Consider the following 15,641-nt stretch of genomic DNA (forward strand, 5'->3'; position numbering starts at 1 on the left):
TGTCCTAGAAGGCTAATTGTTGATTAGACAATGTCATGCATACTACAGTGACTTCAGCTGAAAGATAATGTCTGTGTCACTAGACAGAGCATATTCTCTGCAGAATGAAATGTGCAGGTTTCGTATGTTGTCTCGGGGAAATAGGCCGATTGTAGAATTCCATTCATGTTCCAGTTATATTCTGTCTCCAGTGCTATAAGCTCTTGTCAATGAAATTTAGCTGCTGGATAAGATTGATAATGTGTAATAAATATGTGTGAGTAATAATGATTGCGCATGTGGTTGTTTATCCACAGCCTTGCCTTGATCTTTCGAACGATCCCTTATACAGAAATCTATAAGTGTTAAGTGGAGCTCAGTTTGAACACTGTGCCTTTGTGAAGCCTGTGTCTGACTTGTGTATGTTTTGTGGCTGCCCTCATGTGGTGCTGTTTGGTACTGCAGGCTGGACTACTGTGATGAGGCGGTGAAGGACTCCAGTCAAACGGTGCCTGTAGACATCCACCAGCCGCCTGCCTTCTTACACAAGATTCTCCAACTCAGCGCAGTTCAGCTCTACTATGAGAAGATGGGAGGACCTCGGGTAACACACACACACACACACACACACACACACACACACACACACACACACACGGATATCCTTGTGCACACACACACACACACACACACACACGCACACAAACAAACAAACACAAACATTTTGTATGCAGCATTTTGATTAGCCTTTTTGCACATTCCGGTTTCAAAAAACATGTCTGTTGATATCCCTGTGCTACAAGGGAAAGATAACATACTGCAAGGCGATTTTGGAAAACCTTTTCTTTGGAGCCAGGAAGTGTTTAAACACTAAAAACTACAAACTTCCTGTCGACTCCCATACTCAACATGGACACATTAAGTTAAGCCAATCAACAGTTTCTTCAGAGTGTGTGTGTGACTCTCAGGATCTGATTGCTGATGAACACTTGGAGGGTGACGAGGAAGAGGAGGAAGACGAAGTTGAGGATGAGGATAATGGTGAGGGTGATGAAGGCCCCAGAGCCCCCCCTCACCCCAGCCAGCCTCTGCTGATTGGCAGCTGCTCTGGCTTCATGGAGACCACAGTTAAGATCAAACAGAACGACATGCTGCCTGGACCCAAGGTGTGTGTGTGTGTGTGTGTGTGTGTGTGTGTGTGCAGGTACAGGTACATGTGTGCTTATGATATTGTGCGTGTATGTGTTGTGATGTGATGTGAATCTATTAATCTCTTTACACTACATCCTTCTTCTTTCTGTCACCCCACTGTCCCTCTCTTTTTGCCGTCTCCTACATTTTCGCGCTTCCACTCATCCCTCTCTCCCTCTAACTCTTCATCCCTCTCTGTGTGTCCCCCCCCCAGCTTGAGTTGGATGGGAAGGTGGGCAGCCTGCACCTCCTGCTCAGCCCGGATCAGATCACTCACCTGACCAGCCTGCTGGAGGCCCTGTGCATCGAGACAGGTGACCCAGCACACACCCCTCGCTTGCTCGCTTGTCCCCAGGGAGGGGGAGGGGCGGGGCGGGATGGATTTGGAGTGATTGTGATGCCCTCCAAGTATTTTATTGAATTGTCTCAGACACTCAATCATCAGTGCTTTCAAGGAACAATAAAACCTTTGATGGGCTCCAAGGCTCACAGTTACTTGATTGCACAGTCTATTGGAGATATTGATGGTTTTGTGTTTTTGTGTTATCGTTTATGTTAAAGAGAAGACAACTTTATTAACACAGAAATAATATAAAGATAAATTGTAGTACAGTTGGTGACATTGCAGTGATTGAACCGAGTCACGAGGTCCCTAGTGACAAGCCTCTCGGTGTGTGTGTGTGTGTGTGTGTGTGTGTGTGTGTGTGTGTGTGTGTGTCTGCCTGCCTGCCTGCCTCTGTAGAGTCTGTGGGTCTGTGTGGAGGTCGTAGTCGTCCCCTCGGTTCTGAGGACTTGCGCGTGATAGAGGAAGACCTCAACAAACAGCTTAGCACAGAGAACCCACTAGACCTTGATGAAGAACCATTCCTCACTGGCCTGGAGAATGGAGGTAAGTGTGTGTGTGTGTGTGCGTGGCTGTGTGTTGTGCTTATCATGTATATTTCCAGTAATCTCAGACGTATGGGCAGGAAATGGGCTATTGAATGTATTCATTTTGCTGTGTGTGTGTGTGTGTGTGTGTGTGTGTGTGTGTGTGTGTGTGTGTGTGTGTGTGTGTGTGTGTGTGTGTGTGTGTGCACACGTTTGCAGAGATGTTCTTCTCCATGGGGCCAGGCATGAGCAGCAGTGTGTTATCTGCACGTTCAGGCAGTGAGTTCTCAGACAGCGATATGGAGTCGTCCACACACAGCCAACAGAGTTTCACACACCCTCTCTCTCCACAGGTCAGTGTGTGTGTGTCTGTCTGTCTCTCTGTCTGTGTGTGTCTGTCTGTCTGTGTGCGTAGCCAATTTAGTTTATATTACAATTATCCAGTATTAATTTAGTCAATCAATTGTACTATTTGCCTATTATGATGTAATGCAAATAAGGTATTTTAAGAAAAGCATCCTGTCCGGAAAGTAGCAGGAGTTCAGGGCGGGATATGTAAACAAGAGAATCCTCCAGGTGCATATTGGAACCAGCCTTGTTTCCTGACGTTTACCCGACCACACATTAGCATCCAGTTGGCTAAGCCCCTGCTATAGCGATGCTCATCGCAGGGTCATCCTCTAGCTTGTTTATCCTACACTTATCATCTGGAACCGGCAGGAAGTACTAGCAGCTGTCTAGCTCGTTCCCCCAGCACTGCCCAATTTGACCTGTGTCTCCTTGCTGTCTGCTATTAGGGCCCAGAGTTTTTTCAAGTTCACTAGCACCAGAGTTCAATTGCAGTGCGGTCATAGCCATCGTCAACCTTGCATTTATTTTAATTCACACACATGCAGTAGCTTTAAATACATGCATCAGTGAAGCTAGCTTGAACTGTCTTTCTAAAACTGGTACAAAAACAACAATGAAAAAAAACAACATGACCTGTTTAGCTGACTCAGAGGGGCATTTGGTAAATGACTGTAATCGTGACTGTACTCATGAAAAGAATGAGAGGACATATTCTGAACCCAAATCCTACCAAAACAAGCATAGCAGCAGTGTGTCATAGCCTGGAGTAATGTGTGTGTGTGTGTGTGTGTGTGTGTGTGTCTTATGTTTTTCTACAGGGTACACTGAACTGTCCCAGACGTTATCCTGTAGCAGGATCCTTATCGTCTCTGCCCCAATGTAGCCGACCGCCAGGTGCGCACAGACACACACACACACACACACACACACACACACACACACACACACGTATATCCAAACCAAAACCAAAATAGCTATTTTCCCAGTCAGGTGCTCAGCTTGCTGATTTGTTTAGTTGTCTAGATCAGTGAGATTCCTTCATTTTTCACCGTTCTCACCATGTGTTGTAAGCATGAGACAAATAATAAGAATAATATAGGAGTCCTCACCAGTGGCGGCTGGTGGTTTTTAAAGTGAGGGAGGAAGGACTGCGCGCTTGGTTGCCATTGGCCCGTTTGTACTGTTGGTGGCATAAGTATGTGAGACTCAAGTTGTTTCAGGGTGTTTTGGTGAACTACAGCACAAAATAGCCGGGAGGGATAATTTTGTGAATAAAATTGATAAATTCACCAGTGGCAGCATTGTACTTTGAAAGCTGGTGGGCAGCATGTCTTTGATGGACTAGTCCAGGCCAGAAGGAAAGGATGCAAAGGCAATTAGTCAAATCAGGACTACTCTTGATTTGTAAAACTAAATAAAAGATTCTGGGCCAATCATTGGGCCTATTTTTTCCACTCAATGACTAAAGCTATTGGTTGTAATATGTCTGATTATTTTCAGCTACAATTGTTTTAAGAAGAATGAAGACACAAGACCATAATTGATGCCATTTCAAATGCATCATGCTCTGAATCATTCACTTACATCCTTTTTCTCAAGTATTATTGGCTAGAAAAACGGCGTTCCTGAATTGTACCGTGGTCATCAACATAGCGCAAGATGACAGACAGCTGAGAATGACAGCTAATGTCTGTGGTCTCGTCAATTTGCCAGGAAAAGAAGTGTGCCCTGTTAAGTTCCTTTTCTAGCTCTGTTTCAATCGAATGGTGAATGGCTGCAATTAGATCGTTCTGGATTGTTTTTGACATGCCTGTGAGAAGACGGTGGAGCTTTCCAGATGTTCTGCCAGAACACGGTCATACTTCGCTATCACCTCCGCAAGTTCCCTGTAATTGCCCTTGTTGTCAGAATTTTCCCCTTCGTTATGCCCCCTGAAAGACAACTCTAGCATGCCTAGGTAAGCCGTTGCATCTAACAGACGTTTTACCACCTCCCTATTGCCACGCACTTTAGCGTTGTGCTGTTGAATTTGCAGCCGCACACCCTCATCCACTAACCGCTCTATAGGCATGGTGCCGCCTAGCAATGAAAGGCGGATAGCAGCACCAACGTGGTCTTGACATTTGTCGTGGCGCTTGGTTGCCCTGTCAATATTTTTTATATCAGTAAATCCATGAAAAGAACACGTTGGAGAGTTGACATTCATTAGTAAACAGGGCCAGCAATATAACCGATTGTTGGTAATGCTACCAGTCACCCACGAGTAGCCTACCTAGCAAACCATGTAGCACTCACGGCACTGACTCTGCCGTTGCTTTTGGTGATTTCAATCTTTGGAATTGGTCTACCTGTTGCTTTAATGGCCAACTTGTCATTGTAACTCACCCCATGGAATGGTTTCTGTAATAAAACATGAACAATGTCCTCGGTTTCCATAGTTTACTATTTGCTAATGTGTTCTCATTATTAAAATGATCAGATATTCTTGTTTAACTGTGTCTCTTAGACTGAGCAGATTATCTTTCGTAGCCTAGATTTGGGGGGATAACCCCACCCACCATATCCAGGGCCTCTGCTTATTGGTTTATAGCGCAGACGTGACTCCAGCCTATTCGTTAATAGATTTTAGCGCTATCCAGACCCCTAAACTAGTCACACCCTCTCAGAGGAGGATCGTCCTCCTCTCTGCCATTGAAGTCAACGCATTCCACGAGCCGCCAGCGCAGGCAGAGAAATGAATGGGAGTCAATGGAGGGTAGAGGGAGGAAGGTCCTCCGGCAGTAATTTTCGATAGCGATAGGGGGTGCTAATGTCATCTTTACCCAGAGAAACTAACATCACATATACAAAGGTATTAAAGTAGTCCTATTTAAGGGTTTTAATTAATCACAGTAGTCTGGGCAAAGTACACTTTTTATTCTCAAAATGTTAAGGAGGATCTTCCTCCCTCTCCTCAATGGAGAAGCCTCCACTGGTCCTCACCATGTCTTGTTTGTTGTGAGCATTAATTCACCTTTAAAACCCTGCCGACACTGGTCCATAGCAGCACATTGCATTATGGGAATTCCACCTTGTCATCTCTGTGACTGCTCTCTCTCTCTCCCATGATAGGTCGATCCTCAGGTGGCAGCAAATCAGAGCCTATGAAGCCAGATGCTTTGCTCCGCCTCACTCTGGGTGGGGTCACACTGACACTGCTCGAGCAGAACCCGCCCCCTGGTCCAGATGGAGAGTCCTCATTGGCTGCAGTGTCCGAGGAGTTCTTTAAAGAGCTGGCCTTCTTTAAAGACAGTATGTTCAGCGAAAGAGATTTCTTCCACCTCAGAGCAGGGTTCAGCAAAGCCTGTCCCCACTCACACATCAGGTATACACACACACACACACACACACACACAAACACAGCACCTCAGGGAATGGTTCTGCAAAACCTGTCTAAACACACACACACACACACAGCACCTAAGAACAGGGTTCTGCAAAGCCTGTCCGCCTTCACACATCGGGTACACACACACACTGGGCACCTGAAGACCCCGTCACACCATACCGTTCTGGTCAACGTTCTATGACGTTAGAGTAAACGTTGGTAATCGTCCACGGTCACTGGTATACCGCCAGAAGAGCGTTGTGTGAAAGCTGGTGAACACTTTAATCGTCTGTAATCGGCGGTGATCGGTGGAGAATGCTGGTCCAAAAATACATTTTTAAAGATGCACAAAAGTTCTCATGAGACCAGCGTTCTTCAACATTTAATTTTAACGGTGGAAGACGTTCATGGAACGTTTTACTACCGTTGCACGCATTTGGCTATCATTAGTCAGCAGAGGTGTCAAGTAACTGTACTTCGTTACTGTACTTAAGTAGAATTTTTAGGTATTTTTACTTTACTCGAGTATTTATTTTTTTGGCAACTTTTTACTTCTACTCCTTACATTTTAACACAATTATCTGTACTTTCTACTCCTTACATTTTTAAATGAGGCTCGTTACTCTTGGTTCCAGTTTTGTTTTTAAAAGTTTCAAATGTGCGCCATCCAATACAGTTCAATGGCGCCATCCAGATACTGATTTCGAGCGTAATTGGATGAAGCATAGAAACCCATAACACTCATTGGTTAGGGCTATCCATCGTCTTTACGCATGACGCAAAACAAGACAACGGAGGCGAAAAAATGATACAACGCGCGTCAATGGCAGTGTGAGAGAGATGGCAACTCTGGCGAGATGTCTGAAGGGTCTGAAGACGCTAGGCAGTAGTGGCGATGGAGAACAGCAAAACCGTCCACATTCCTGGCCCTACCTCAAAGAATTGTTCGAAATAGTCGGGAGCAAAAAGGATCATGGAGAATGCGGTGCAAACTTTTCGAACCCAAGAACCACGTAGGAATTGCTAACAGCTAGTAGCATGCTAACATTAGATAGGTGGCTCAGACACCGTGCAAATCCTCAGACATATTTTTCAGTTACAATAATGGGGTTTTTACATTATATAGTGTAACTCGGTAACTTTCTAAAAATCAAAGCAAAACAAATTAAGGGAACAAGTACAACAAGGCCATTACAGCTGTTTACAGTGCACTAAAAAATACCCATGTATGTACCTGCCCCTTTACATTTTTAAAGCTGAACTATATCTATATTCTTTCACTTTGACTTGAAAAGCTTTCAAACACTATACAGTATATTTACTAACCCTCATTACAGATGATTAGCATTACATAATTGGTTTGTTATTGAATTGAAAGTGTTTTTATTTGACTCCTGTCAAGCTTGAATTTCTGGCAGAATATGCGAAGACTATGAACCTAGTTGCAAAGGCCCTTGATGAGAGACGAATGTGCAAATGGGGTGGAGGTCTACTTGAATTCCAATAAAGTTTGAGAAAAAATGCTCTTCTAGTTTGTTGTCCTTGACAGCATTATTATATTTTTGTATGACATTTTTTACCATGTCTTTGGCTCCATGTAGCACTCATCAGCTATTAAATTAAGCTTCTTTTTTCTTACAGTCGTGTCAATTATATTAAGTCCAACTAGTTTATCTTTAAATGTTTTTCTTTTCTTTTTTAATTTTTACTTTTATACTTTAAGTACATTTTAGAGCCTTTACTTTTTTACTTTTACTTGAGTAAAGAGGTTACGTCAATACTTTAACTTTTACCAGAGTATTTTTAAACTCCAGTATCAATACTTTTACTTAAGTAACGAATGTGTTTACTTTTGACACCACTGTTAGTCAGTCGTTAGTCAGTCGTTACCCTAGCGTTACTTGGTTGTTATTAATCGTTTGCCTTGCAGTGAGCGACTCACTGGCGACCTGTCAACGACCACTGAACGGACCCCTAGCGCACGCAGCGTGTGACTAACGTCAAATAAACGTCATATGAGGTCCAATGAGCGTCATTTTGCGTTTCCCGAACGTCAATGCATGTGGGTAGGGTAGACTGAGTACAGTTGATACACCCAAAATTATTTTCATGATTTATCTTGGGGTCTAAATAGTACAGTTGATACAGCTTGATTGTGATATAGCCTGTATTTTCAGTCCTTGGTCAGTCACCATCAATGGGTTTAAATGTGTGTCTCAACTGTACTCAGTACTCTACCCTATATAAACTGATGCTTTTAAAGTAGGGTTCAGTTGATTTTGGGCTACCGTAGAGAAGAAGACTGAGGAGGGTATGCTTGCGTGAGCCCAGCATGAAGTAGATGTACTGAACTTGAACATAGCTGAGTACTGTTATAGCTGGTGCTGTTCCATGGCAGATAGATATGATATGAAGACTCTTGTGACATGGACAAAATGTGTGGATGTGTTGATGTTTTATAATAATGAACACTAAGAAAGACAAATTCAGTGTCAAATTTAAATAATTAATTGTAATAACATAAAACCCCAGGAATATGGCCCGTTACTTCGTAAATCACAGTAATAATATCAGTACATTTTCGTCCGAAGACATTGCTAGTGAAAGAGGCTTTGCATTCTTCTTACTTTCTGCAGCATTTATCATCTTCTTACCTGCAGCATCGCTAGTAGCAGTAGCCCCCCTCACATCTTTTCGTCGTCTTGGCGGCATGATGTTCACTGTTCAGATCAACTGGATCCACTATGATTTTCCAGCGTTTCATACCCGTTTGACCATAAAACCAACACGCCAGCAAAACGCTACTCTGTCGCTATTCACACGCTCAACACGCTCTTCTAACGTTGACTTATCGTTTGTTGCGCGCCAGTGACACGTCAGCTTACGTTCATCTCGTGCCAGTGACCCGTCACTTGGTCGCTGTTACACACTCCTCATGCGTCAGTCCCGCGCTATTCTGTCTTTAGTCACAAGCCAGATGTGTCTTAGAACGCTCAAAATTGAACGATTAGAACTTACAGAGAATGTTGACCAGAACGTTATGGTGTGACGGGGCCTTGAGATCAGGGTTTAGCACACATTCACATATCAGGCTTGCCTGTACACACACACTCAAACACACTTCTTCCACACTTCATTTAAAAAAGTGTATATTTCTGTGTGTGTGTGTGTGTGTGTGTGTGTGTGTGTGTGTGTGTGTGTGTGTGTGTGTTAGGCTGACGGGAGCGGCCATGCAGATATCATGTGAGATGCGGAGTGCTGGGCGACACACACGTGCGGTGACCTCTGACCTGTCCTTCAGCAGACTGGAGCTGCTCGAGTGTCTGTGGGAAAGCACGGGACCTCAGTATACCGAGGTATACATAGACAAACACACACACACAAGAGCTGCTCAAGTGTCTCTGGGAGAGTACGCCACACACACACACACACACACACACACACACACACACACACACACACACATTCAAGAGCCTCTGGAGTATCTCGGAGTACACAGGGCCTCAGTACACAAAGGTGCATACACACCCATACACACACACACACACATGCGCAACACATTAACCAAACATACGCCCATGCACCCAAGTACACACATACATACACACACACACATTCATACTCACCCTGGAGCTTAAGTTAGAGTATACTAAGTTATACACACAAACATGTGTGGATTTGTGCAACTGTGTGTGGTTGATCTGTTCTAGAGCTGCAACGATTAGTCGACGAAATCGACTAAGTCGATTGTGAAAAATGGTCGACGCGGATTTGTGTCGTCGACGCGTCATATAGCCTAATATTAAAAAAAAAAAAAAAATTGTTTTCTTTGCAGACGCTAACAGAGCTACCGGTACTTTTCATTCGGAATTGCATATAGGAAGTGCGAAATAGCTGCGAAAAGCGAATTATTTTGAGATGGCTCATGTTACCACGGAAACAATAAACAAAGCTTGGTTTAGCAGCTGCTGCATATCGGATATGGCTAACAGAAAAGTTGTCATTTTTCTCAATGATGGTCAATTATTAGTAGTTTAAGAAGTACTACTACAGTATTTCAAAGAGAACGGGCTGTGGGAGCATAAGAACAGTAAGTGTCTAGCAGCAATTATCATAGGCATATACAGTATCTATAACTTATTGTAAGGTTTACTCTTAAATGTTTGAAAACAACGTCTCATGGAGGATGCTTGCTAACGCTATTTCAGTTATGTTAAGTGCAATGCGGTAAATCAGTGAATTATCAGAGTAGCCTGTATTTTCGTTTGTTCTGAATAGATAACCTCCTCCACTTAGCAATCTTCAAACAAAAGATTGTGGATTTTTTTTTTTTCATATGTTGAATTTGAATGTCACCTGCAGCTCAGTTATGTTGCACTTGCAGAGGCTTGATTGCTATTTTGAGTTCCTTTTAAAACTTTCTCTTTACTTTTAAAACTTTATTTGCACTTTCTCTTTACTTTTATAAGCATATTTGCACTCTTAATTTGTATTACTATTTCATGTATTTATTATGATGATTACATTTGTATTAACTTGTTACTCAAATACATTTGAAATTCAAATTCCAACATTTTGAATAATTTTTTTAATTTATGGAAATAATCGTTAGATTAGTCGATTAATCGAAAAAAAAGTCGATAGATTAATCGATTACCAAAATAATCATTAGTTGCAGCCCTAATCTGTTCACCTTTTGTGTTTGAGTGTGTATTTGAGTAACAGTGTGTTTTCTGTCTCCATCTGGTCCTGTGCTGGATGTCTTGTGTTTTCACCTGTAACATGCGTGTGTGTGTGTGTGTGTGTGTGTGTGTGTGTGTGTGAGAGTATAACTGTGTGTATTGTCTCCGCAGCTGATCCAGTTCCAGACGGCAGGTATGTTCACAGTGGGTACCACAGCCCGACCCTGTGCTCAGATACATCACAGTCTCTCAGAGAGGAACACACGCAAGGTAACACACACGCGAAATCACGGAAACCCACTGTTGTACACCTATTGTTGTGTGTCTATGTCTGGGCTAATGTGTTTTCTTCACATGGTGTTCAACATTGTGTTTCATATTTCTTTATGGCTTGTGATTTTTGTGTGTGTGTGTGTAGGGAGCGAAGCAGCGTGTGTTGCACAGAACGAGTGTGTTGCGTGTGGAACTCGGGGAAATGACTGCTGAGCTGGATCTTGACATCATCGGCCGCCTGGACCGTCTCAGCAAATCCCTGAGCTCCAATCCTGATGCCTGTGTCTCGCCCGCAAAAACACCGGTGAGTCTTAACTCTCCGTCTTCACACGACCTTGAACTTGACCTCTGAAACTCACACAGAATGTGATGCTCTTGCAGTCCATCCACAGAGCATGAATACTATCATTTGCATGATTACTATTAACAACACAGGAAGTCTTAACTTTTCATTCTGTTAAACTCCTTTTCTATCTCTCCCTCCCTCTTTATCCCCCTCACACTCTCCCTCCTTATCTTTCTGAGCAGACCCAGTGTATAGAGCAGCGTTCCTTCCTCACTCTCCTCTCTCCACACACCGTCCTCAAGCTCCGCTTCCCTATCCCTGACCTTCGACCCCCTGAGGAGCGACGCCCTTTGACCCAGCGGGCGGTTAGGAGCGAGACCCTGAAGCTTGAGGTGTCGCAGCTGGAGATCCGAACCCAGACGGGCCCGTCCGATACTCCCGCAGACACGCACAAACACACACGTGCCAATGCACACGCACACGCACACGCACACACACACACGCAGCCCGACTCAAACTCCCAGACGGACCTCAACCTAAGTACGCTATTTGAAGCCACCTTCAGCGACCTGCACGGTATGTGTGCTTGTGTGAGTTTCTATACGTTTTGGCCCTAGACAGTTTACAGTTGCTTAATGTACTAAAGTAGTCTCTCTCTCTCTCTCTCTCTCTCTCTCTTGCTCGCTTTCTCTGCCCTTCTCTCTGCTCTCTCTCTCTACCTACCTCCCCCACAGGTGTGTATGAGGGCTGGGAAGGTGGATCTTTCCCCTGCATCCGTGTCCAGAAGAGCCAAGACCCACAGAATCCTGATGCCATCCCCAGGTGTGTGTGTGTGTGTGTGTGTGTGTGTGTGTGTGTGTGTGTGTGTGTGTGTGTGTGTGTGTGTGTGTGTGTGTGTGTGTGTCAAAGTAAGAATAGCTAGTATTTAGTATGGATATACATGTAGAACTTGTCAAAAATGATCTCTCTCTCTCTCTCCACCCCCCTCTCTCTATAGGATCTCTTTGCGTGTGAGGGGCGATGCCAGCACTGAGGCTGTGGTGGGTGGGGTTCTTCGGGATATGGGGTTGGGTTCCATGTCTCTGGAGAACCCATGTGAGATCCGGGAGAAGAACAGCTCACCATTCTCATCTAACCGCACCATGTTTGAGACTGAGGAGGTACCGGCAATACACACACACATGTACAGACAGACACAGACACACAGACACACAAACACACATATATACACATGCACTCACAAATACATCCACTGACACATACAGACTCTAAAATGTTATTATAATTATATTCCTTTTCCTAACTTATACCTCGACTTGAATTTCCAACTTCCAAATTTCCAATTATGAAATGGGCGGGATGGGTGACGTTTACAGAGACGGCATGTTATGGGCGAGTTTTCTAGCAATACTGCTGGGCTATTGGCCCCAAACGCAAATGTTTTGTTGTTCCCGCGGCTTGAGGCCACAGGCCATAAGCCCTAGTAGGCCAGAAGATAGCCTTAGCTCGCACCAATAGAGGAACCGCGTTTAAGGTTTTAAATGGCGTTTGCCTCAATACCAATACAGGTAAGACAACAGTGCTAGTGTTATTGGATCTTAGTGTAGCCTTTGACACTGTTGAACATAATATATTACACAGATGGGAACATTGGGTTGGAATTTCAGGTACGGCTATCAAGTGGTGCAGATCATACTTTCCAGACAGGGGCTTCTTGGTTGTCATTGGAAACTCAAGCTCAACACCAACGTCCTTGACCTGTGGTTTCCCTCAGGGATCGATCTTGGCATAGTCATGGGCCTTCCTATAAAGACCATCAAACAGCTTCAGTTTGTACAAAATGCTGCTGCTACAGTTCTTCCAAATACAAAAAAACACTAAATGGGACCGAAATACCTCTCATATATGTTTTAGTGGTACACACCTGCTATGCCTCACACATATCACTGGGGAGAGTTTATGTTAGTAATACCTGCTGTCAGGACTAAACATGATGAAGCATATTTGAGCTGCTATGCTGCTCAGCTCTGGAACCAACATCCTGGTGACATCAAGGGTGCTCCAACCAGCCAGTTCCAAATCTATAATTAAGACCCATCTGTTCTCAGATGTTATTTGTTAACTGATTGAATGCACCATTCTCTTATTTATTTATTTATTTATCTATCAATGTTCCTTTTAGATTTCTTTTTAATTTTGTATGCTTCTGTGTTCTTGTATCTTCTCATTTGTAAAGCACTTTGAATTACCAGTGTGTATGAATTCTGTTATAAAAATAAACTTGCCTGGCCTCTAATACGCATAGCTGTTACTTCCCCCTTCACAGTGTTATCTGCTTTTTCACCTTTCACCTTTCACCTTAGATGGTGATCCCTGCAGACCCAGAGGAGATGCGTGTGTTTCAGGAGCAGTGTGTGTCTGAGAGTCAGTGTGTGGTGGACATCGTCCTGCCCACCGCCTACATCCTGCTGCCCAGCAAAGAGGCCTTCAACAGCGTTTACAACAGGTAACCCTCGGCACCTTTAACTGGGCCTTACTGCTCACCCAGAAACCCTCAAAGAGAATTCATCTATATTTGTATCTGAATTGATAGTTTTCAGCTGACGTCAGAATGACCAGCTGGCGGGCAAAAAAGATGTTCTACAGCTGTTTAACACGGGAGTTAATACAGGAACCACCCACCTTTCAAGCTCTTTTAATATAAGTTAGTAAAATGCCAGACAGTTGTTGCTCGGTTGGCTGTTTAAATGGACGAGGAGACAAGCCCGAATTTAGTTTTATCGCATTATAACCCGCCCACGCTCCTGCAAGCTGATAAAAAAAATATATATATTATTTCGCCGTGACTGCCAGCTGATTGTACGTAGACGTCTTCTGGGTCAACTTTTCTCGGACACACAGTAAAGTAGCCTTACTTTTGGAGCTGGAAATAAAAACAGTCACCCTGTTTTGGTCGTCTAATTTATCAGAATAACTACCTAAAATGGGAATAAATCAAGTTATAAAGACAAAAAATAAAGCATCAACACGATTAAAATTGGATTACCCAGCTGCGGCTCTACCTAAGTACCTAAGCAAGCAAGTAGGCTAGGCTAGTGTATTTTGTCATTCAATTAGTAATACTACAATGTCAGTAGAAAATATATGGGAAGATCATTTAAGTTGTCATTCGCCAGACCAGGTTTTCGTACTTGTTTAAACCAGGGAATTGTGTCAAATAATAAAGAACATTGTTGGGTAGGCTAACAGCTGTTAGCTTACGGCAGGTACCTCGCTAGCTGGTACCTAGCTATTAAATGGCACTAATCTTTGCTCTTATTATGAAGATGGTTTTTAGTTTTCACCTTCCAGACGACATCGTTGTGAACCCAACCAATTCTGAAAATTAAATAACTAGCTGTGCTTTTGTAGGCTTTCAGTTTTTGAGATGTGTATGGGGACTGATTTTCTATTAGATAGATGTAAATATCTCCACACTGGAGCTCAGACAGGTACTTTGGGGAGGTTAACGGGAAAAAAAATGTCAGAACAGGTGCAGATGACATCATGAGGAGGCTGCTCAAGTACTAACGCACAGATAGGACAGTTAGCACAGATAGGACAGTTAGCACAGATAGCACAGATAGCACAGTTGGCACAGATAGGACAGTTAGCACAGATAGCACATATATGACAGTTAGCACAGATAGCACAGTTAGCACAGATAGCACAGATAGGACAGTTAGCACAGTTAGCACAGTTAGCACAGATAGCACAGTTAGCACAGATAGCACAGTTAGCACAGATAGCACAGTTAGCACAGATAGCACAGTTGGCACAGATAGCACAGTTAGCACAGATAGGACAGTTAGCACAGATGGCACAGATAGCACAGTAACCTGCTAAGTCCCCCTCTCTCTTCTTGCTTCTCTCTCTGCCATTCACTCAGGAATTGGAGGCCAGTGTAATTAATCTGTGTGGACTACTACAACATTATTTGCAAGTGCTTAGCAAATAGAGAAGTTACATAAGGAATTTTTTAAAGTCCTGGTCCATAAGGACCAGACGTATTGTGTTCAGGGCAGGGACGTGCAGTCATAGGAGGCAGGGGAGGCAGAGCCTCACCTGTCATTTTGAAAAGTAAAAAAAAAAAATATTAAAAAAAAATATATTTTTTTGTATAATAATCATATATATTTATGTATTATAAAATAAATATTCATATTTCTCTAGTTATCTGTGTTACGAGTGTCATTTCTGCATGATTCCGATCATTTCGAGCATTTTTATTATCAAAATCGCTGAATTTGAGCATTTCCGGTTCCCAGTGATCAGCCAATGAACATTGGACGTGCGGTCAAGGGAGGCAGATGCATTGCAGTCTATGGGCAGGGTAGGCAGTGCCTCCCCTAGGATTGCGAAATCACTCCAAACTGGGTTTTACGCATGCGTGCGCAAGCGTAGAACCTTTTGAGTTGAGCTGAAAACGCATTGAAAAATATTGCAAGGGAGGCACGCACTACCACGGATTCAAGAAGGGTGGCGAGCGAGAGGGCACTTGTTGGGTATATAATCTGACGTTGGACTTTCTTCTTCACTTCTCTACTTGAGTTTGACAGCGAAAATGGAAGATTGCATTGCTAACCTGAAGCTGTTCTCAAAA

At 43.5% G+C, this 15,641-nt stretch overlaps 1 protein-coding gene across 1 annotated transcript in view; it reads left to right on the forward strand.

Annotated features, from left to right (window-relative positions):
* Positions 1-15,641, forward strand: part of atg2a (autophagy related 2A) — a 33,025-nt gene that overhangs the window by 2,719 nt on the left and 14,665 nt on the right. The window contains exons 5-18 of the mRNA XM_080843733.1: positions 445-583; positions 948-1,145; positions 1,385-1,484; positions 1,913-2,059; positions 2,260-2,393; positions 3,210-3,285; positions 5,503-5,755; positions 8,973-9,114; positions 10,612-10,710; positions 10,859-11,017; positions 11,242-11,575; positions 11,734-11,821; positions 11,997-12,159; positions 13,363-13,505. Of these exons, the coding sequence (XP_080699859.1) occupies positions 445-583; positions 948-1,145; positions 1,385-1,484; positions 1,913-2,059; positions 2,260-2,393; positions 3,210-3,285; positions 5,503-5,755; positions 8,973-9,114; positions 10,612-10,710; positions 10,859-11,017; positions 11,242-11,575; positions 11,734-11,821; positions 11,997-12,159; positions 13,363-13,505 (2,175 nt within the window). The remainder of the gene's footprint in view (positions 1-444; positions 584-947; positions 1,146-1,384; positions 1,485-1,912; positions 2,060-2,259; positions 2,394-3,209; positions 3,286-5,502; positions 5,756-8,972; positions 9,115-10,611; positions 10,711-10,858; positions 11,018-11,241; positions 11,576-11,733; positions 11,822-11,996; positions 12,160-13,362; positions 13,506-15,641) is intronic.

This window comes from Sprattus sprattus (genome assembly GCF_963457725.1).
Source record: "Sprattus sprattus genome assembly, chromosome: 8".
Lineage (NCBI taxonomy): Eukaryota > Metazoa > Chordata > Actinopteri > Clupeiformes > Clupeidae > Sprattus > Sprattus sprattus.